This window comes from Mus pahari, chromosome 12 (assembly GCF_900095145.1).
Source record: "Mus pahari chromosome 12, PAHARI_EIJ_v1.1, whole genome shotgun sequence".
Classification (NCBI taxonomy): Eukaryota; Metazoa; Chordata; class Mammalia; order Rodentia; family Muridae; genus Mus; species Mus pahari.
The window spans coordinates 28,753,443-28,776,502 of NC_034601.1; the positions used below are offsets into that span (position 1 = coordinate 28,753,443).

At 47.4% G+C, this 23,060-nt stretch overlaps 1 protein-coding gene across 3 annotated transcripts in view; it reads left to right on the top strand.

Moving 5' to 3' along the window:
- The window catches only part of Heg1 (heart development protein with EGF like domains 1), an 81,820-nt gene that overhangs the window by 35,093 nt on the left and 23,667 nt on the right, over positions 1-23,060 (top strand). For 2 of the 3 annotated variants that reach the window (XM_029544422.1, XM_029544423.1), the window contains exons 5-12: positions 3,253-3,471; positions 4,127-5,413; positions 8,132-8,248; positions 9,353-9,472; positions 13,317-13,420; positions 15,900-15,958; positions 16,384-16,544; positions 20,164-20,298. In XM_029544422.1, coding sequence (XP_029400282.1) covers positions 3,253-3,471; positions 4,127-5,413; positions 8,132-8,248; positions 9,353-9,472; positions 13,317-13,420; positions 15,900-15,958; positions 16,384-16,544; positions 20,164-20,298 — 2,202 coding nt within the window. The remainder of the gene's footprint in view (positions 1-3,252; positions 3,472-4,126; positions 5,414-8,131; positions 8,249-9,352; positions 9,473-13,316; positions 13,421-15,899; positions 15,959-16,383; positions 16,545-20,163; positions 20,299-23,060) is intronic. The other variant, XM_029544424.1, reaches the window with a different exon arrangement.

Genomic DNA, 23,060 nt, shown 5'->3' on the forward strand with positions numbered 1-23,060 from the left:
TGCTTCACCTGCATGTGTGTCTAGGTAATTGTGTCAGATCCCTTGGAACTCGAGTTACAGATAGCTGTGCGCTGCCATGTGGGTGCTGGGAATTGAACCCGGGTCCTCTGGAAGAGCAGCCAGTGCTCTTAACCACTGAGCCATCTCTGTAGCCCATCATTTTTTGCTTTTTGATGGTATTATTGGAGCATAAAAGTTTTTAATTTTGATGAAGTCTAATGGAACATTTTAAATATTTGTTTTGTTGTTGTTGTTGTTATTTGTTCATTTTATTTTGTTTTGTTCTGTGGGATATTTAAATATGCTTTCGAGTAATTTTTGAAGATAACACCCAGTAGTTTTCTCATCATAATGTAGGTACTGGTTAAAGCGAGCATGCTTGTCACTACATTTCTAACAGATTTAAATTCTGACTTCCCCACCTCCGAGGAGGTCACTGCTTATTATGATGTCTGTAACATACAGAAGTATCTGATTGTGAAAGAATCAACCCCATGTATGAGCTTGGTGTGGTATTGTGAGCCTTGTAAATCTAGCATTCAGAAGGCAGAAGCAGGTGGATCTCTGCGTTCAAGGCCAGCCTGGTCTACAAAGCAGTAGCGCGACTGGGGCAACATAGTGTCACCCTGTCTCAAAAAAAAAGAAGGACAGAAAAGACTAAAGAGCAAACGTAAAGGGAGAAGATGTTTATAGTCTTTTATTTCTTTGCCTGGGAAATACCATTTTCCGCTCTCACCACTATGGGCCCAGGCGTGTTAACTTCTCAACCTGAAACCCTAGGTTCCTCCCTCAGCCCCACCCTGAGTAGTGAGGATTGAATTCGAAACCTGGTGCACACCAAGTGACAAGCATGCTGACGCTGCCCTGTGGCCCCTGGCACAGTCTTTGGTTCCGTAGTTTTACATTTTCAGGACCCTCCTCTCTACAGGTAATGCCCAGTTGGTTCACGTGGAAAACTCGGTTTCATTTCCATCAGACCTTTGGGTGATTAAAAAGCTTGCTGGGGCTGTAGGGAGTAGGGGATGGCTCAGCCATTAAGGACACTTGCTGCTTTTATAGAGGACCTGAATTTGGTCCCTAGCACCCACATCAGGCAGCTCCCAACTCTGGAATATCTATGTGATGCCCTCTTGTGGCCTCCATGGGCAACTGCACCCACATGCACATAAATGCATATGCACATATGTGTACATTTTAAATCCTTTTTTTTAGACAGGGTTTCTCTGTATAGCCCTAGCTGTCCTGGAACTCACTCTGTAGACCAAGCTGGCCTCGAACTCAGAAATCCGCCTGCCTCTGCCTCCCAAGTGCTGGGGTTAAAGGCGTGTGTCACCACCCCTGGCAAGTCCTTTTTTAAAAACTAGATAAGGAGTAGCCTCATTCCTGAAATGATCTCGCTATGGGTTCGTGTAATACTTTCCCTCTTTGACTCTGATTCAGCCGAAGCTGACTAATTATAGCACCTGCCTTGGGTAGTTCTCAGCCTGCCCCCTTGCTAGGTTCAAACTCCGCTTCTTCCAGCTATGATGCTGCTTTCAGCCTCTAACCCTGATGTGATTGTCTGCCTGCCTAAATTTCACTTGCAGAGTATACACGACCTCTCGGTTAATATCTTTTCCTCTTAGCCCACAAAATTCCATTGTTGTGGCCCACAAATTTAAGAGTTGGGCCTCTTGCACCCACACTAGGTGGCTCAGCACCCAGGTGTCTGTCTCCCAAGCCCTTCAGCCGTAGGTCACCTTTGTGGCTTACTGTTGCTCTGGGTCACTGATGTCTTGTCTGCATGCTCATTTCCAGTTGAAGGTTCTTTTCTGTGCCCGGATAGAGAGAGAGAGTGGAGAAGCACTGATTAACACTAATGTTGATTTTAGGGGTGGTTAATGGAGCTACAGAGATGGCACTCAGCCGTTGAATGCGTACCACTCTTGCAGAGGACCTGAGCTCTTTTTTCCATCACCTTAATCAGATGGTTCATAGCCAGCTGTAAGTCCAGGGGCTCTCACGCCCTCTTTGACCACTGTGGATACTGCACTCTTGTTTACAAATCCACATACAGATACACATAATTTTAAAATAAAAATAAGGGGTCTGGAGAGATGGCTCAGTAGCTAAGGGCCCTTGTGATACTTGGAGAGGACCTGAGTTCCTTTCCAGCACCCATATGGTGGCTCACAACTGCCTGTAACTACAGTTCCCGGGAATCTGATTCCCTCTTGTAGCCTCTGCAGGCATGGGGCACACACGTGACACACAGATATACATGTAGGCAAAACACTCAGACACACCAAAACATTAAAGACATAAAAATTAAAATAATTAAATAAAGACTATTTTTAAAAATACTTATTTTATTTATGTGTATGTGCACAGATCAAGTTCGGACTTGATGCTCATTATTTCTGAAAAAGATTTACTCGGTGGTCTAATAATATAAGCCTGTTCAAAGTTTAACATACAACATATACCCTGTCAAAAGAGAGAAAGGGCATTTATTCATGTGCTGCCTTCCCTAGTACAACAAAATAGAACAAGTGCTTTAAAAATAAAAACAGGGCTGGCAAGATGGCTCAGTGGATAAAGGTGCTTGCAGCCAGGCAAAATGATGTGAGCTTGATCCCAGAACCCAATAATGGAAGGAGAGAGCAGACTCCAGCTAATCATCTTCCAAGTTTCCCACTCCTGCTGTGGCATGTATGCAGAGAGAGAGAGAGAGAGAGAGAGAGAGAGAGAGAGAGAGAGAGAGAGAGAATTATAAAATAAAAAATAAATAAATAAAAGAACATGAATTTTACTCTCTGTGCCCTTTGGGTTCATTTGTTTGTTTGTTTGTTTGTTTGTTTTTGAGACATGGTTTCTGTGTGTAGCCCTGGTTGTCCTGTAACTCACTCTGTAGGCCAGGCTGGCTTCGAACTTGGAGATCCACCAGCCTCTGTCTCCTGAGTGCGCCACGACTGCCCATTAAGTATCCATGCTATTTTTTGACCTATGGTGACTGACACTTCACAAGTCACACCCTTAACTTGCCACCAACGTCACTGATACAGCTCTGATTGTTATCATTTATCACTGAGCAGAAATCCAGTATTTTGGATCATTTGGCTGGAGTAACTCCCTTAACTGTGAACTCGGGACACCAGAACAGAGGTATCAACCATTGATACAGAGGTATCAACCATTGATAAAGAGCCTCTGGGCTTGAACAGGAGGCTAAACGTCCTGTCCCTGCTTTTACCTGCGCTCTCTTGCCTGCAGCTCCGGAAGATGGTGCAATGCAGAGTGACAGCTCCGATCTGGCAGACAGCACTTCGGGGGCTCGCACACCTCACACGTCTGCCATGTCCACCCGGAGCGGGGAGCGCACACTGCGGTCCCTTGACCTCTCGAGTGCAGCGACCCGCCCTGCGCGCCCCACTCCACGCGGGAACGTGACAGAGCACTCTGGCCTGCTGTCCGGGGCACCAACTCTCGGAGGTGTGTCTTCCCACAGCTGCCTTCCTCTGCTGTCTGTAGACTGACCAGCAGTCCTGGGATGCTAGGTTGACTGGCAACTCAAAAAGTAGCTTACTTCTTATCAGGAAAAGAACTTTCTGGGTTCCCCCACCCCTCTCGCCTCATGCTTGCTTGAGGTATATGGGATGACATCTGCCTAAGGGGGTTAAAGTAAAGGAGAGCAGTAACTGCGTTGAAGTCTATCTCCTGGGAAGAAGTACCTCATTATACAGAGTGGAAAGTTGGGAACGGATTTCTTTTTCCATTTGATAATGGCAATTACTGTTTGGGATCTGGGAGCTTTTCAATGGCAATTTGTTTTCATTAGAAAGGGGGTTGAGGAAGGGCTTTGGAAACATTTCCTATTTTTAAGCTCCTAGTCCCCACTTACCCATTAGTCTCACTTCTGTCAGGATCACTGCTTCTCATGGGGGGGGGGGAGGATCTACTCTGAGTGACCCTGACTATATTAGCCTTCCTCTGTCATCTTCACGCGGAGTGCTGGCCACGAGAAATTGCCTCTCACAGAGCATCTTCCTCGCTTATGCTCACGGATAAAACACAAAAGAGTATTGTCCAGTGCTTGTTTCGAAGATTCCTCATTTCCTTGACCCAACTTTGTCTTTTCCCTTTGTAGTCACCGGACTTAGCTACACTCAAGAGCATGGCTCAGACGCTGGACAGAGGACTTCCAGTGACCACACAGACCACGCCTATGTTCCGTCTACTTTCACCAAAGGAGAACGGACGCTACTGTCCATTACAGATAACACCTCCTACTCAGAGGCCGGCGAGAGCTCAACCTCTTCCATTAAGATCTCAGACTCTCCTTCTCAGGCTCAGCCTAAGCCAAGTAGCATGTCCTCCTACGATGACGCGCCTGCTCAGTCTTCCACAGAGTCACCGGTTCTGCATACATCCAACCTTCCAACCTACACGTCCACGGTCAATATGCCAAACATGGTTCTTGATACCAGTACCAAACCTGGTGAGGACCCACCTGATTCAGGGGTGTCTTCTGCTCTACCCTCACTGTCACAACCCCAGCCATTCTCATCAGCCTTGCCATCAACCGGGTCTCCTGGGTCTACCTCTGAGACAGCCACATCCTCACCGTCACCTTCACCGGTCTCCTTACTGGTGTCAACTCTTGCCCCATATTCTGTCTCACAAACAACCTTCCCACATCCATCTTCTACTCTAGTCCCTCACAGGCCAAGGGAGCCGCGTGTGACTTCAGTCCAAATGTCGATATCAGCCGTTGCATTGATCCCCAGCAATCAAACAGCAAACCCCAAGAACCAGAGCACCCCACAAGAAGAGAAAGCCATCCCAGAAGCTAAGTCACCAAGCTTGGTGTCTCCGCCCACAGACTCTACCAGAGTAGTAACAGTGAGCCTTCCTCCAGGGACCCCTTGGTCCCCAGCCTTAACAGGGTTCTCCACGGAGCCAGCCTTTCCAGCCACGAGCACCAGCTTAGCCCAGATGTCTCCAGCTTTGACATCTGCCATGCCCCAGACGACTCACTCTCCTGTGACCAGTCCCAGTACTCTGTCACATGTAGAAGCTTTGACCCCAGATGCTGTACTTGTACACACTACCCCGGAGAAACCGTACCTCCCAACCAATCCTGAAATTCTAGCACCACACATCTCAACTGAGGGGGCCATCACCACAGAAGGGAACCAGGAGCATACGGAGCCTACCACTCAGCCGATCCCTCTGACCACTTCAACCACATCAGCAGAAGAAATGACCACAGAGCTTGACTGGGCGGAAGAGTCCAGTCCATCACATTTTCTTACACCATCTTCACCTCAAACCACAGATGTTTCTACAGCTGAAATGTTGACTTCCAGAGATACCACCTTTGCTGCTCAGAGCACCCCACAGTCACCAATAGCCTTGTCGCCTCTAACCCCAGGTAAAGTGCATCTTACAAATACATTGACCACTAGGCCCTGTCCAACATTAGAGCTACAAGGGTCTTGTGGTTTGTGTGAGTATGTAGATGTGGCTAGTAACTGGGTCTGTTTTATGACCCAGAATGACTCCCACTGAAGTACAAAGCATGAAATATGGGCAGCATGGGCCTAATTGTCTCCTGATATCCCCCCTCCCCCCGCCAAGTTACGTGATTCTTTCTGAAGAATGAGGAGAGAGGACACTTTGGCTCTGTGTGATGTACATAGAAGATATAACTGTAGCCTGTCATGTCCTGTAATTGTCCAAGCCTTTTAAGTGTGCCTTTAACTCATCTAAGGTCAGTGCCAGGCGTAGATGTGGGTCTGGACAGTGGAGAAGTTGAAGGAGCAACTTTCACAGGGCTAAGATGCAGAGTGTCGGCAGAACACTTGCCTGGCACATACACAGTCTCCCATAGGTTCTCAGGCACCACAGAAGGAAAAAAAAAAAAACTCTTTAGGTCGTTTGTTAGAGGTAGAGGTAAGTTGAATGCCTGCTTTCCAAAGAGAACCCAGAGCTTCCCAGTCAGTCAGCTCAGGGAAACACTCAGGGCTTCCCTGGTCAAAGGCTTCTTTCCATCCAAGAGGCCCCTAGTTCTTTGTCTCCTTAATTCTATTGCTAGTTCGTAACCAGAAAGCTTGCAAACAAAAGGATGTTCGACAGACCTCTTCCCAGTGATCGCTTGACCAGACTTTCTTTGCCTTGTGGGTAAGGCTATCTGTACAGTGTGCTGAAGGTGCCTGTGCCAGGGGCAAAAGGCAACCTGGGGCAAAGACAGGCAGAAGCAGGACAGCGGGACATGGGGTTCCCAAGGCACTTGTGGTTGATGCAGACTCGGGAAAGGAGAAGTGCTGTTGAAGGAGAGACAGATCGCATCTTAAGTTACAGGGAAGGGAGGGAAATGGTGTGTGGCGGCCACAGCAGAGAGCTCAGTATGTGGAACGAATTTCAGTTTGTGAGGATGAACCTGGAGTGCAGGGTCATAAGCTGTCCCCACTGCTAGGCCACAGCCCCCCCTTCTCAGCGACCTGAGTATGTCTAAGAAGTAAAAGATAATTGCTTCTCCAGAAAAATAAAAATCTTCATTTCCACTGGCCAATATATTCAGTCCTGGGTTCAGCAGGCTCCCTTAAAGTGAGTGTAAGCTGTTACAGTTGCTGGAGGTGTTTACAGCATGGTCACTGCAAACTATAGAATTACCTACAGGCACAGCGTTTAATCATGTAGGTACTCTGCTCATATAGGTGATGCTAGGTAACATTTAAAGTATGGGGGCTGGAGAGATGTCTCCGTAGCTGTTTAGAGGACGTCCTGCTCTTGAAGTGATCCTGAGTTCGGTTCCCAGCAGCCACGTGGAGAAACTCAAAGCCACTTGTAATTCCAGCTCCACGCATGCAGTGCCTACTCCTAGCCTCCATAAACAGTGTGCCCATGTGTCTACCCACACCACCCACATGTCTGCCCACGCCCCCCACATACACATAATTTCAAAATGACAAATCTCAATGATAGCTGTGAAGAATAAGATCGCCATGTCTAGAGTAGCCTTCTTGTTTCAGGTTACTTTGAACGACATGACTTCTGTTGTCTTTCCCCCTCTACCCCAGTAATTTCCTCCCTCCAAGCGATAATGTGGTTTTCAGCTTTTCAAAACCCCTTATGAAACAAGTATGTCATAACCAGAGTGTGACCCTTCCAACTATCTAGAGTAAGACAGAATGTGGGTGTCATGGGGCAGAGAATGACTGGAAGACTCCAGGGTGACAATGAAAAGGCCCTCATGGATTCAGTTGGAAAGGGCGGGGCATGGGACACCTGTAACCCTAGCACTTGGGAGGTGGAGACAGAAGTCTCAGAAGTTCACTGCCCTCCAGGCTGCCTAGGAGACTGAGACCACAGTGAACTACCTGAGAAGGGCATCCCCTTGTTTAACTGATAGTTTTCTAGGCGGTGGGCAATCTGTGGAGGCCTGATTAAATTTCAAGACACTCAGAAGCTGAACAAGGTGGTGCACATGCAGGATCCCAGCACTTGGGAAGTAGAGTGAAGTGAATCAGGGGTTCAAGGCCATCCTGAGCTATGTAGTTAACTTGAGGCCAGCCTGGGCTACATGAGACCATCTCAAGATAAATCAAAACAACAAAAAGCGTAGCAACTACAAATAAATGTACATGTTTTGAGATTTTTCAGATAGAGGTTTCTAGAGTTTTGACAAAGTCCAAGAGAAAAAAAAAAAAAGGAGCCATGCATATGTGTGCATGCCTGCACACAGAGTAAATCTTGGAGCAGACAGGATAAATTGATTGGGGATTCTTTCTACCTTAGAACATGTTTTAAGTTGGCATTTACTGAGTCCAGTAGAATTTTCTAAGTATCACAAAGGCAATATAATTCTTGGTCCTGAACCAAGTAGCCCGCAAGAAGCATTTAGTATTCGTGATTACATTCAGGTATACAATTATCTAGCACTTGACTATGAACACAAACTATGTCTATGCCAGGTACCATCACCTCTGTCTTCGCACCTCTGGGGACCCTGCTCTATCTTAGTGGGTGCGAGTTCTTTTCAGGGCAAGTTAGCAAACATAAGCTAGACCCAAGGGTTAACTTTGAGAATGAGATGTTTTCCAGAGCTTCTTTAACATCATCGCCTGTGTTATTCCTTCCATGTGTTTAGTCAACAGCTGTACCGTGAACCCTTGTCTTCATGATGGCAAATGCATTGTGGACCTCACTGGCCATGGGTATCGATGTGTGTGCCCGCCTGCCTGGCAGGGCGAGAACTGCAGTGTGGGTAAGAGGCAGGATTGTTTAGTGTAATGTTACTTGGGCTATTGGGCTATTCAGTAAGATCCTATTTCCAGGGTTGACAGTATATGATGTGCTTACAGAGGACCTAAGTTTGGGTGCTATAACCCACATTGGGGCACTTCATTACTGCTTATAATTGTAGCTCCAACACAAATGGACACCTCTGGCCTCTGCAGGTACCTGCATGCATGTGTGTACATATATACACATACTTAAAAACAATCATTTTAAAAGAGCCTTTCTGTTCTAGACTGTACAAAGGTAAGATTTTTTTTTTATTTTAATAGTCTTCTTGCTTAAGTGTTAGGATGCTTGTGTGTTGTCTATATGGTAATATGAAGAGCCACAGTATGATACACACAGGCTTTTGGCCTGGTTCTGCTCTATAGATTCTCTACACCCCTGCAACACTGGACCATCTAGAGCTCCTTAAAGATACCTACACTCTCCTGTCCTGGGCATTTACTCTGCCGGTCCCTCAACTCAGAATCATACCCTCTCCCCAAAGATCTACTGGGCGAAATCTCTTTAGTCTTATTTATCATTTAAATATAATTTAAACGTCTTTAATTCTTCCCTGCATCAAAATCTACTGTTTCTACTGGGTATGTCCTTAATCCCAGCGCCCAAGAGCAGAGATAGTAGGATCCCAATGAGTTCAAGGCCACTCTGATCTACATAGTGAGTTCCAGGCCAGCCAGGGATAAAAGGATGAGGCCCTGTCTCAAAGCAACAGCAACAATAACAACCAACCAGATCTATGTTTATCTCTGTACACCCAAATCCCACCCTGTGATATAGTTAATTCTTCATATGGTTGCCACTGTCCTGGCAGGCAGTCATCCCCGTGAGGACAAGGGTGGCCCAGGGCAGCCATCCCCGTGAGGACAAGGGTGGGTGGCCCGGGGCAGCCATCCCCGTGAGGGCAAGGGTGGCCCGGGGCAGCCATCCCCACGAGAACAAGGGTGGCTTCCCGTTCTTCTTTGGAAGCACGCGGCACACGGTGCCAGTGGGCTTTAGTAGGTACTGAATGATGATTCTTTGTCTGCCACCCCATCAGCATGCTCTTGTCTGTCCTCTCCTGCAGATGTGAATGAATGTCTCTCCAGCCCCTGTCCCCCCCTAGCCACGTGCAACAATACTCAGGGATTCTTCACCTGCAGATGCCCAGTCGGGTATCAGTTGGAGAAAGGAATATGCAATCTGGGTAAGAGAGTTAAGTCTGCCTTGCAACTGACTGCTTCCTTCCTAATCAAAGTCAACATTTTTTTTTTTCCAAGCTAAAAAAACCCAGGGATATCGAAGTGAAGCACATTGCCTGTTATTCCAACACCTGCAGATGCAATACTTTTCTTCACCCTTTGTTGATGTACATTATATTTTTATATATTAAGTTCAAGAGATATCTGTGTTACTAAAAAAAAAAAAAAGACAAATATCTTAATGCCTGTGTAATGTGCTCATTTGTGCATAACAGTATTTGTTCAACCATTTTACCCTTCAGTTAAAAGAAATCAAAAGGATATTCCAACTACAGAGGGGTTTTAAACATTATTTATTTACTTACAATTTCAGAGTGTTTATTTATATTTATATTTTAGAGTAAGAAAAGAGTAGAATTCTGATTGCCTTCTGTGTCCACACATTCCCCTTGGTTTTGAAAGTGGTCCTTGAGTTGTTAGCCACAGACAGGTGCATTTTGACAGAGCCACCTCTGGAATCCGGCCACAATGTCGGTCATGTTTGTGCCTCGTTTGACAGGTCCACTAAGCTGCTTGGTTTTCCATTCGCTCTTCATCCTACAGGTTAAAAAAGTAGATCAACAAATGCAGCAAAGACAGAGGCTCTGAGATGCTCAGTGGCCACGTGTGGGCCACAACTGGTGAGAAGCCTGGTCTCCAGCCCGTAGTTTTCCATTGTACAACAGTGTAGTTATTATTAGAAGAGAGTTCTTGCACACGGGGCGTGACCCTTTTTGGGTTGCTGAGTTTAACACCTTGCTCGCTAGAGAAGTTAGAATGAGATATTCAGTTTCGAAGCTGAAACTATCAGATGAAATAATCGGCCTTTGGAACAGCTCCAGTTGCCCAGTGTGAGGCCTCCTGCAGAAGTGCTCAGCCAATGTTTTGGGGAGAACCTATGTGTTGGCTGCAAGTGTTATCCGCATGGACCCCTAACACCCACAGATAGAAGGAGCTTCTCAACGCCGGCACTCTACTAAAATAAGAATTTTGAAAATTGTCTGAAATACAAAAAAAATTGAGCATTATTTTCTTAAAAAAGGAAAGTCTACATATGTAGACATGAGTCAAAATCAAGAATCCCCATATTCTGGTGCATCTGGGTAACTTGGTCTGTGTAGCCACACCCTATAGGGAACTAGCTGAATGTGTGCAGTTGAAGAATGAAGGAGATGGGAATATTGGTTATTGTTGTTGGTGTTTTGAAACCCAGGGTTTCAAATGCCTGGCTTTAGGCTCCCAGCCACCACCGGCACTGACTGGCCAGAGCCTCAGTGTCCCCATCTGTTATGTCAGATTGCACATTGCTCACTGCTCGCTCATGGTTTGGGGAATGTCGAATAAAATAATCCGCTTGAGCAAGCGCCACCGAGTGTGAAGAGCTGTCCAGATGGAAGGCAGCCTTCGCCAGACTGGATGCTAGGAAAACAAGCAGTTGTCACGGGTCAATAGTGAAATCAGCAGTTAAATCTGAGATTAAAAAAAAAAAAATCTTATCTTTGTAAGTTATGTGGGTCAGCAGATAAAGGTGCCCGCTGCTGAGTCTGACCAGCTGAGTTCGATTCCTGGGACCCACACGTGGTAGAAAGGAAACCAATTCCCACAAGCCGTTCTCTGAATTTCACATGAGTGTTTTGGACCGTGCACACATGTGAAAATGCACGCAGGCAGGCACAAAGTAAATCAATGTGATTTTTTTACAATACCCGTTTTTTAGAGCTGGGCGGGGTAACTGCAGACATGGAAGTTGTCTTGAATACACTAACTATATTAAAAACAGGGACACATCTGTGTCTTTCCACAATGTCAGAATTTATTGAGTCACAATAAGCTCACAAGCTACTTCGATTTCATTTGCTCTGATTTGCCAAATTATTCTCATCTCCCCTGACAGCTGGCCACTGGCAAGCATCGGCTTATTTCAAATTTAATTACTAATATTAACTCAGATCGCAAGTTACACATCACGGTAAAGAGGGGTGTGTGTGTGTGTGTGTGTGTGTGTGTGTGTGTGTCACAAAATAGCTATACTTTGTTACAGCGAAGTTCAAGATATTTAAAGAGGCCTTAGGAGTGTCAGAGAGCTGATACGGACGAGAAGCGAATCAGTCTGTTAGTGGTTAGATCAAGAGCCATGCTGGAGAGTTGCTGGGGAACACACCAAGCTGCCGTGGGGTGCAGGCTTGAGCTGGGACTGTACACATGAGAGGCACTTAAAGGCAGGCACGGGGCTGCGAGGTGAAGCCCAGACCCATGTAGACCACAGGGGAGAGATCTGACATAGAACCGGGGCCAGATGGACAAAGGGACAGAGAATGCCACGGCAAGAGTGGAGACTGAGCAGAGCTGAAGCCCTATGGTCATTCAGTCCCGGTGTATTCTGGGTGGTCAGATGCCAGGTTACTGGGGCCATTGCCACAAGAGTGTCAGGTGTCCTCCTCTTCATGGGGTGCAGAAGTGGCTGTTACACCCTTCCTTGGTGTGTTTCACAAGCTCTTAGGGCCTCCCTTTCCACTAAGGGTTTTAGTAAGCCCCTGTACTCATACAGATCCAATCTAATTGATACAGTTTTGTAACAAGATATTTAGTAGTCTGTTCCCCATGCTGGACAGGAGGGGGTGTCTTTACCCACAGCATGAAATAGAGTCAAATGCTGCTTGTAAAATGGAGTCACCCAAGACAAAGTAGAGGCTGAACGTCCCTGTTTTTACAATAAGCAGGAACTTAAGCCAAGCACAGCCTCCTCTCCACAGAGGTATAAATGCCTTGGGCAAATCCCTTCCAGGAAAGAAGACAGGGTTTAGGAAAGGACAGATGATATTACTCATGCTAAGAACAGAAGGCACGGGCAGAGAACGTCTGTGTGCCTTACCCTTACCCTGTGCACTTTTCCGAAGGGAAGAGTCTGGATTTGAACCTGCGCCCGTGAGGAGTGAAGCCTAGCAAGTCAGGTGACAGTGTGCAGAGTGCCCGCCCACAAATAGCACAGACTGGAGGGAGGAAAGCGGTTTAGTCGGTTTAGTCGCGCTAATGGCCTCTTTCTCTTTTCAAGTCATTTGGCTTCATTGTTCGCAAACATCAGAGGGGCATGCAAATTAGAGCGTGCTGAAAGACTTTCCCTTGGCTCAGAGGGTTTTCAAAGAGCTGCCTGCTGCTCAGAGAGGGTCCTAAGCAGCTGGCTTCACTGAACTGTGGAACAAGCAGAAGGATGTTAAATAAGAACTACGGGCTTTAGTCAGTTAACTCTGAAATGTTAACTGTTTTCCCTGGCTCCCTTGCCAGCCTTCCTCTGAATTCAGCATGCAGCCCCTGTGTCTTCTGTATCGAGGGAAAGATACGAATTTAATATAATAAGATATAATTTAATATGATAAATAATAATCAATAAAGATAATTTAATATAATGAGTGATTAGAACCAGCTCTAAAGAGGGACTATTCTGTTAATTTTTGGTTGTCTGCTCATTCTGGAGCCTCAGGCCTAATCATCAAAAACGGGTGTTACCTAGAATTCGGTTTTATGAGTGAAATAGGCCTTACGATGAGGGAGGCTTTCCCCCTTTCTGAATCCAGCCCTGTTTCTAACATGGCTTGTTTTCTTCACATGGCTGATAATAGTGGACTCTCAGCACCTTGGAGTCTAAACCTACCACAAACGTGTGTCACTCCTTGGTCACCTAGATGAGGAAGGAGAAGACAAACCCAGACTGTCTCGTAAGGGAGTAAAGCTGGCCGGCCCAGAGATTAACAGCTGTGTAGCCTTGCGTTGGTCTCTGCTGTGTGGCTTAATGGGCAATGTTTTCCTCTTCAGTTAGAACCTTCGTGACCCAGTTTAAGTTAAAGAAGACTTTTCTCAATACTACTGCAGAAAACCATTCCAACACTCATGAGCTTGAAGACGAGATTGCTCGAACAGTAAGTTTCCCCAACAACGCTCTGCTGCATGCTAATCCTTAGTTTTCTAGACCAGATCTCATTCAGAAGTGCATACTACTTAGGGTCATCTGTATCCACCGGACTTGCTTCTGTACTCACGGGGGAAAGTTCAAGCTGAAGTTAAAAAAAAAAAAGTCTTGGAAATCAAAGCAAGGTGTTAGGGCCTGAAGGGTGCTGCTCTTCATATGCAGTCCCCGGCTGCCAGGCTGCCAGGCTGCCAGGCTGTTTTGTTTTCTTGGGCAAACACAGAGTCAATAGGCACGGCGATGCCTGCACCCGTGTCAGCTGCGGATGTAAGGAAAAGCATAGTGTCCCATCTGCTGTTGATACCTGATGTGACCTCCTGTGTTCTCAGAGCTTGGAGAAAGGCCACTCCGTCCCCAAAGGATGCCAGCAGCCTGGTCCTAATTCCGATTAGACTTGGAACTGGGCTTGTGAGCTCACAATGTAAATTATCTAGGGGCTTAGGACGCTGTTCGTTCCCTCTTTGCTTTTATAGAAGGAAGGAAGAACGGAGAAAAAGAAATGGGGACGAAATGGAGACAATACATTGTTTTGCTCTCCACTGCCGCCCAAGTCAAAGATTTGGTGTTTGGGAACCGAAATTTGCCATTACACTAAATTAGAGATGAAATGAAATTAGATTTTCCATTACATTGAATTAGAGTTTATTCATTAGCCAGGAATTAAGTGTTCTTATAGGGCTGAGGATTTTGTCTTAATTCCATCTCCATGTCTAATCTGTGACGGGGACTATGCCAGATGCTCAGTCCTGTGAGAGGGACGGTGACACATTTGCAGATGGGAAGCTGGGAGGCTCTGGAAGCTGACAGGCTTGTCTGAGGCCACTCGAAGCAGAAGCAATGTTGACAGCGGTCTACTCGGTCACCTACCTTACACTAGCTGCAAGTCTGGAGGTTTCTAGGAGCACTCTACATTTCAGTAATGCGCTAGGAGGACCCACAGAACTGATTACAGGCACAAATACGGTCCGTGGCACTGACAGGCTTAAAGTTAAAATTAGCCTGAACCAGAGTCTGCGGGTCTGGAAAGCAGAGCTTCTAGTTGCTGTGTCCCTGTGGTATTACTGACGTTGTTGGTACCTCGCGGCAACAGTGTGTAACTAACTACATGGAGTCCTGCCAGCCATAATGCTTACCTGAGCTTTGAGATCTGAAGCATTTATTTGGATGTTGCCTTATAGACAAGGTTGACTGCCCACATGGCTGACTTCAGTCCCTAGGCCCTCTAGAGGCTGAGATGATGTCATATTACCCAGAGTTCCCCCTATTGTTCACACTACTGGTGTGATCACATGGCTAGCGACAGGGGCTATGCCAGATACTCCTGGCATGACCCAGGACTCTCAGCTCAACCAAGATTTTCTTGTCAGTCAGGACACTCTGAATGATAGCTTAGAAACTGCCTCGCACAGGCAGAGGCATGGCATCTCTAGCCAGAAGGAGATTCGTTAGAGCCCTGTGCAAAAGTCTAGTCCTTCTAAGCAATTTGCCTAGCTTGGCTGGTTGGTTGGTTTCTTTGTTTGAACAAGTATCACCATAGGATACACTGGGCCATGACACACCTGACCCCAACCAGCAGTGAAGAATTAAATGGCCATCAGAGAAAGCATTAGCATGGGCTTCCTTAAGATGGCATTCTGTTCATAACTAGGTAAAAGGTTAATACGGCAATAATAATAATAAATCATTGCTACAGAATATATTAATGTGATATTCAAACTCACACACCATTTGGCCACATTCCACACCTGACTCCATCTTCCTGAAGGCAGGTGGATCTATCTACCTGGGATTAGATGCTGAGGCCCTCTGCTCCATTAAAGGGAATCTGGGGCTTTGAGCTTCGCTGTTAAGGAGGAGGACACAGCGCTCTTGTGTCTCAGGGGCTTTCTGCTCTCCGTGGGCACAAGGCAAAGAGGAGGCACAGAGCTCTAATGTGTTCCCAACAAAAGAGCTCTTGACCCCACCCCACCCACGTCATGTAATTTCCCACAGAGTCTTTTTGAGGAAGGACCTTTGGGGCAGGTCAACTCATCTTTGTAGATTCTGAGGAGCCTGTAGTCAGACCTGGGGAGAGGAGCTGAGCTCTGTCAGCTAGCTTGTTCACCATGCAGAGTCCAAGTAAACCGCTGCCTTGGGCTTTTGTTTTTGAAACCCTGGGTCTTAGAAGGGATCTTCTCCTTTGAAGATGTTTGTTTTCGAGGATGCTGCGCTGAACATTTCCTGATGAGATTTCCCTACTAATCCACTATCTGCCCTGGGGAAAAACAACAGAAAGATATTTAGGGGGGGGCGGGGGATACAAAGGCCACACTGCTTTGGGTAAAGCTGCCTGCTGATAGCTTGGTGGCGACAGAAACTACTTATCCTGGAAATAGGAAATTGTTTCTTGGCTCAAGGATTTTGTCTGACAACCGGGTTCTTCTTCATTTCAGCTAAACGTGTGTTTTTCAACATTGCCCGGTTATATCCGAACTACAGTCCGTGTGTCTAGGTGAGAAACAGAATTTCTTTTGCTTATGAACTGATCTGTGGAATGGGGGCGGGGAAGGGGTGTAGAGTGGTGCTGTTCCCAAATGGGTGATCAAAATAAAGCCGGGCGTGGTGGCACACGCCTTTAATCCCAGCACTTGGGAGGCAGAGGCAGGTGAATTTCTGAGTTCGAGGCCAGCCTGGTCTACAAAGTGAGTTCCAGGAAAGCGAGGGCTATACAGAGAAACCCTGTCTAGAAAAACCAAAATAAAATAAATAAATAAAGCCAGTCTCTGTTTTACAGCCAGTACACCGGGTAACCCAAGACCATGGTCTCTTCTCCTATTCTTTCTGTGGAGAATGGCAGTAACATGTACTTTGCAAGCTGCCTGGCACCCACATGTCATTTCAAGTCAGTTAAGGCCTTGCTAACTTTTTTGCCCACAGGGAGCCCAGTACAGTGGTCATCTCACTGCAAACCACCTTTGCCCTGGCCTCCAATGTGACACTGTTTGACCTGGCAGACAGGATCCAGAAATATGTCAACTCCTGCAGGTCCTCTGCTGAAGTCTGCCAGCTCTTGGGGTCTCAGAGGCGGGTCTTTCGAGGTAAGATGGGAGTCCTCTAGGTGGGGAACCTGCCCTTGCAGGCAGGCATAGACTTAGAGGTGGGAGGTTTCGGGGCTCAGGCCCAGAAAAGCCCCTTCACAGAGCTTGTCTTTCGAGAGGTATAAGAACAAGCCTTCACGATGCTCAGTACACACATCTGTCCACACATGGCCTTTACAGCATCAGATCCTTGGCACCTGGCTCCTTCTGTTTCGTCTACACAGCGCCAGGGTGAGGGGAGGATGTTCCAGGAGCTCAAGGAACCCAAAGCTGTTACTCCCATTTCCCGGGGAGACAGAAAGTGACAGAGAGAGTCTGTAAAGTTGCCAATGACCCAGCAACCTTTATATGGTGATGACTAAGAAAAAAAAAAAAACAGAGCTATACTCGTGCGGTATTGCCCATCTTTTGTCTGTTTTCTATCCTAAAACCATCGAATGACTGAGCGGGTGCACGGCAGGATGCCCTGCCTTTGTTCCTGTTTGCTCAGAGGCTCTTGCCCTGGGTTGGGGTAAGGCCAATGAGAAAGGTGACGCACGCAGGACAAGTCTGGAAGACGCCCTTGCTTCTTTCAGGGATAGTTTTATAGCTGGGAGAAGAAAACTTTGCTGGAATGAGAAGCGGGCTAGTCCCTCTTTGGTGATCAAAGTGTACTCTGGTTAGCTCATTGGACCAGTGGTTGAGGTCTGGCAAAGGAAGGAGAGCTTAGGCTAAGTCTCCCCATCTGGCATCCAGATGTTAGACATGAACTGAACGAATCAGGTTTTGGTACCATATCCGCTGGTTAGTCTAGGCCATTCCCAGTGGGTCAGGATGCTGTAACTGCTGGTCCAGAGCTTTCCTCGGGTGAACAGTTGCACTGCAGAGCTTGGGAGCTTGGGAGCTTGGGAGCTGGTACTTACCCTTTCACCATGAGATGGGCTCTGGGGGGCTGGCTACTCAGTAACTGGGGGGAAATGAGCTGAACATAACAGAGTTGGAGTGGCTTGTTTCAAAGTCCATGCCCTGTTCTAGAGTGCTGGATGCTTTGAGGCTCTCTGGTTGTATGGTTTTGTTTCTCTTGCCAAGGGCTCCAGGGTACCATTTTTTTCCTCCCAGTGAGGTAGGTACCCTTCAGTTTGCTAACCATTTCTAGACTGCATTTGGCGTGGTCAGCATTGGACCAAGGTACTTTTCTGTTGCCAGCTTGTGCATCGGTGCTTTGCAGATCAAGTTGGCAAGATTGTGTGGATGCGCAAGAGCCCGCCCTAGCAGGAGTGCCTGCTTACCCCATCTGCCTTGCTTGGACTGCCCCCATGTGGCCTATAGGAAGACTCTTGTCCCCACGAGGAGGCCATCCTCACTGTGTTCCCTTCCAGTCCCTTGAGCATAAAGACAGCCATGCCCAGTAGCCACTCATATCTGTATTTCCTCCAAACCATCTCTAGGTGTTGCCAGGGGATCTGGCTCTGTCTCTTGGTAATTTTTCTGGAGCTAGAGAGGAGGCTAGACCAGCAGGTGCGGCACACCTCTGGGTTTCCAGCATCCGGGCGGCACTAGGCTGCCCTGGACATTGCCGCTGGTGGGAAGGACTTTCTCCCCTCAGTTCAGAGAATGTTCGTCTCCCTCCTTTCAAAGCCCTTTAGTCCTCATGGTCTCCTGGGATTTAGAGACTTTGGAAATCCCCCTCATGGCCTCAGCCGTGCTCGCTGAGTGCTCATTGTCTAGCTTGACGGATGTTATGCCCAGGAAAGACCATGGGAACGGTGGATGCAGGAGACTCCCATCACCAAGGATCGGTTTAAGTGAGATTCTGCATGGTCCTATTGGGTGGCTTTATGAGACACGTTCCTTGAGAAGGCTGAGGAAAGCTGCTCTTCATGGGAGGGTCGGGCCCGCCCTCCCCGTTCAAACAGAAATCTGGAGGCTGGCAGGAACTGGTTGCTTTTGGTAACGAATATTCGCCAGCAGCCGAGATCAGTGGGCAGGATGGAAGAAGAACTTAACGTTGACTTCCAGAAAATACCCAATCAGAGTGGGCATTTCCCAGCCTAGGATGGCCTGGGCACTCTTTATGCTTGGAGGTGTCTCTCTCTGCCAAGTCTCATTGACTGGCAAAGCCTTCGGAGAGGTCGGATGTGAGGGGCCGGAGGCTGAGGTCCTCCTTGGTGCCAGCTTTGCAGAGTTTGCGTGGTGAGAGCTTTCCATTTAAACATTTCCCCTGAAATACCAACTTTTCACAATAAACAAAGGAGCCCAGGTTTAACACGTCAGCTTCCACTGATAAAGGCAGGAAATTCAGCACTGGGAACCAAAGCTGTGCCCTAATTCCCCCGGCTGGGAACTGACAGTCTCAGTTCTCAGGACCCTCAAGAGGGATGGATGCTGGGAACTCCACACCAGGGGGGGGGGCATCAAGCCCTGGTGTCAGCGCCCATCACCAGAATTTGCCCAGGCAAGGGTTAATTTTGCAGAATTAACAGGAACCTTCTGAAGAGCCTGGGGCCTTTTCTTTGACAGATGCCTACAAAATGAAGCACCCACTCTTCATTGTACAAGGCTCACACTCTTCCCATCCCCTGCTGCTCCCCTCCTGGGTTCAACTTGCTTTTGACCCCCAAAGGCAGAAGCACACATCTGCCTTACCTTACCTTGTACACGTATAGATAAGTTGTTAGCCGCCATCACGTTGGTTTCATAGTTCTGTTCTCTCTGTGCACCCACTGACATGTGTACCTTTGCCAGGTATGTGTGGTAAAATGTACTCTTCATTATCTTGGCCGTATAAAACCTCCCAGAGGACTATGTGCCCAGCAGTGAATACTTTTTGATAATAGTTAACTGATTCTTTATCAACCATGAGGGGAATAAAGCCCCCAAATGAACACAAAACCAGCCTTTAAGCAGGGTTCCTTCCTCATCTGCCTCTATTTCTCCTGGTGATGGTGTGGCGACTGATCGGGCCAATAGGAACCCCACCCCCACCCCAGTACATGCTCACCTACTGGTCTCTGTGCTGCTGCAGATCCAGTGCTGGATAAACCTTCCTAACACCGTCGTGGGAAGACAGACAGACAGACAACAGCTTCCTGCCAACCCTGGGGAATCAGATTACCGTACAAACCTCGTTCTGTAACAAGCCTCCAAAAGGCAACACACTGAGAGCAAAGCAAGCTGCCTTACCAAGGAGTGGTCCTGGGTCCCTAGGACCCAGAGCCCGGACATATTTCCACTTGAGACTGGTCTAACTGCACTGGTTGGTTTGGGTCCAAGCTCCCGACTCCCTAAGAACATGGTCACATTTTCTGGGTTTGTTCCAGCTCCCCGCCCCACCTCCCTTACTCCCAGCCCTTCAACGTGAAGGTACAGAATACACCATACTGAGGCTGCATTTGTAGGTTGGGCAGCGCCCTTTCCTTCCTCAGTTTGGTTTCTCCATAGGGAATGCTTCTGAATATTTATTTACTGGCGGTAACCAGGGAACAAGAGGCAGAGACTGGGCAGGGGCCTCAGAGGACTATGGCTCCAAGAAGACTCTGGGAAACTCTCCCCTGAGCCTATTGAAATAGCAAGTTCATGCGTCATAAGGTGTGAAGAAGAGGTTTGGTTTACTCTCACTGCCTTGTTTTTCACATTCCAGCGGGCAGCTTGTGTAAGCGGAAAAGTCCAGAATGTGACAAAGAAACCTCCATCTGCACCGACCTGGATGGCGTCGCGCTCTGTCAGTGCAAGTCTGGCTACTTTCAGTTCAACAAGATGGATCACTCTTGCCGAGGTAGTGATGGATCCCCAGCAGTTGCGTGGGCGGATGCCCTGCAGCTGGTCTCTGCTCTGGGCAGGCGCAGTGCATGAGGTGCTGATGGTCTCTGCTGTGCGCAGGCGCATTGCATGAGGTGCTGGTGGTCTCTGCTCTGGGCAGGCGCAGTGCATGCGGTGCTGGCGGTCTCTGCTCAAAGTGTGATGCTTCTAAACTGGGGGTTACTGGCTCTTGCTATTTGACTGGCAGCAGGAATGAGTACAGTGTTTCCTTACAAGTATCTCCTGGTTCGTGGTGGTCTAGCCAATACCATTTAAAAGGAAAGGAAAATGGAAGCTATTACAAGGTCCCCTTCCCCTCCCTTGCTGTTAGAGGAAGTTAGAAAAATTAATTCTCTCCCCAAAGCATTGTCTGTTGCCTGCTTATCACTAAAGGTAGAAATACAGGTACCGAGCTGGGTCTGACTCTTTCAGGAGGCACTGTGGCTCAGTAGTGAGTGTATTCAACGATGCCCAGGACACCGGACTCAGAGCCACATTCTGCCTCACTAATCAAGTACCATCTTGAGCAAGCGCTTCATTTCTCTAAACCTCAGATCCCTCTTCTTTGAAGTGAGTGTGGCGACACTAAATTAGATGTCCTGAGAAGTACAGCTGTGACTCATCTGGGCTTTGTAACCCACAGGGACTTGCTTTTGTGTTTACCTAGGTTGTTGATAATTTAATGGGTTATCATTTTAAAGATTGCTTGGTATGTTGGAGAGTAAAAATCTAATTCTGCCAGCCTTTGACAAGAAGCCAAAAATCACTCCATTTGAGACAGAGGCCACCACACGCAGTGAACGTGGTCCAAAAAGTTTCCCTAAAAATCAGTTTTATTCAGATCCAGAATGCTGTGTCCCCTGGCTTCAAGGACTGCTACAGTCTGTGACAGTCAGGAAGGGTATCATTACAGAGGCCCCTTTTTCATACAGCATGGTCTCCAGTTGTAATATGAAAGGCACAGAATTTCCTGGTCAGTCAACACCTTGCTGGCAGCAGATGTGCTGAAATCCAGGTGAAAAATCCACACAAGGGCAAGGTGACATGCCACTATTCAGTCAGGACTTCCACTGCGAAGACTCATTTCATCAAAAGGATATAAAAATATGTCTGGGGGCAGCACTTTCATCCTGCACCTTAGACTGGCTGACAGGGTTATGTTTAGATAGAAACTTCTTTAGAGGTGGGCAGTGTCAGCTCTCCACGTGGGACCTACAGTAGGTTTGGAAGAGCATCTGCTTTTGGAACTGGGCTTCCAGCCTGCCATGATTGGTCCCCAACATCCCATTGCCATGCCAGACAAAAGAAATAAACATCCCTAGCTCCTTCTTAGCTGCTTTCCTGCCCTTCTTAAAAAACGAGGGCCGGAGCTCAGCTGCATGTAGGAAAATGACAGCACTGAGGCCATGTGTGTGGTGATATTGTGCTGTGTGCCATGGTGCCAAGACACAGGTGAGCAGGACTGTGGGCGGGCAGAGGAGCTGGCCTCAGAACTAGTCCTTCAAGGATGGCCTTGTCTGCACCCTTGCTCCTGACTGGTTTGGGCCACTTCTTTCTACTTCCAAGTGACCAATGTCCTAACCAGCTCTTACAGGCAAGCATTAGGGACAAGAGTAGCCAGAGGTGACCTTGGCTAAGCCTCTATAACAACATTTCTCAACCTTCCTGATGCTGTGACCCTTTAATACAGTTCCTCATGCTGTGGCGACCCCTAACCATAAAATTCTTTTTCTTGCTCTGTCTTAACTGTCATTTTGCTGCTGTTGAATTGTAATGTAAATGTCTGTTTTCTGATGGTCTCAGGTGGTCTCTGTGTTGAGCACAGGTTTTGAGAACCACTGCTCTGAAAGAAGGATAGCTCCTTTGATTTTGTATGTAACTTTGAAAGTATGGCAAAAACAGTATAGAGCTGTCTTGTAGGAGATAGTAAGAGGCATCTGTGTATATATGGGTGAATACCATATAAAAAACTTGGCGCTGGGCGTGGTGGCCTTTAATCCCAGCACTCGGGAGGCAGAAGCAGGAGGATTTCTGAGTTCGAGGCCAGCCTGGTCTACAAAGTGAGTTCCAGGACAGCCAGAGCTATACAGAGAAACCCTGTCTCGAAAAAACAAAAAAAAACAAAAACAACTTGGCAATCTATAACTTGAATTGCAGAAATTTAGAAGAAAAAAATGCACATTTTGCTCCTCTGTTTACACAGAGATTTGGCCGAATTTGAGATGACTTGAGCAGAGAAGTGAGAAATGGTCTCCCCTTCTAACCCAAGCCCCGTCTAGAATTCAGTAAATAGCCCAGCTAGCCTCAAGTTCATGATCTTCCTGTCTCAGGTGTCACCACACTCCTGTCTAGGTTCTCGTTTTCAGGATGTGTACTTTAAGTGACACAGGTATCCCCACCCTTATGCTTACCAGGTAATGACCAAGCAGCAGCACAGGGAGACCCTGACTAGCCTTGGGGCAGGTGAGGTGTTTCCTCAGTGGGTCAGGGCCAGCAGTCCTCTGATGATTGGATCCAGGAGGTTTGTGGACTCTAGCTCTGTCCGATGGGTTAGCAGTGACATCTTCTGGCCATTCGTGCTGGAATGCAGACATATTGAAAATTAAAATATGTGTCCTTCCTGTATTTCTTAGCTTCCTCCCACCACACAAGCATTGATTCTAACAACCTTGTTGTACCCTCTGACCGGGCAGAGAATAGCATTTTTAAAGGTCTTTTTTTTTTTTGGGGGGGGGGGGG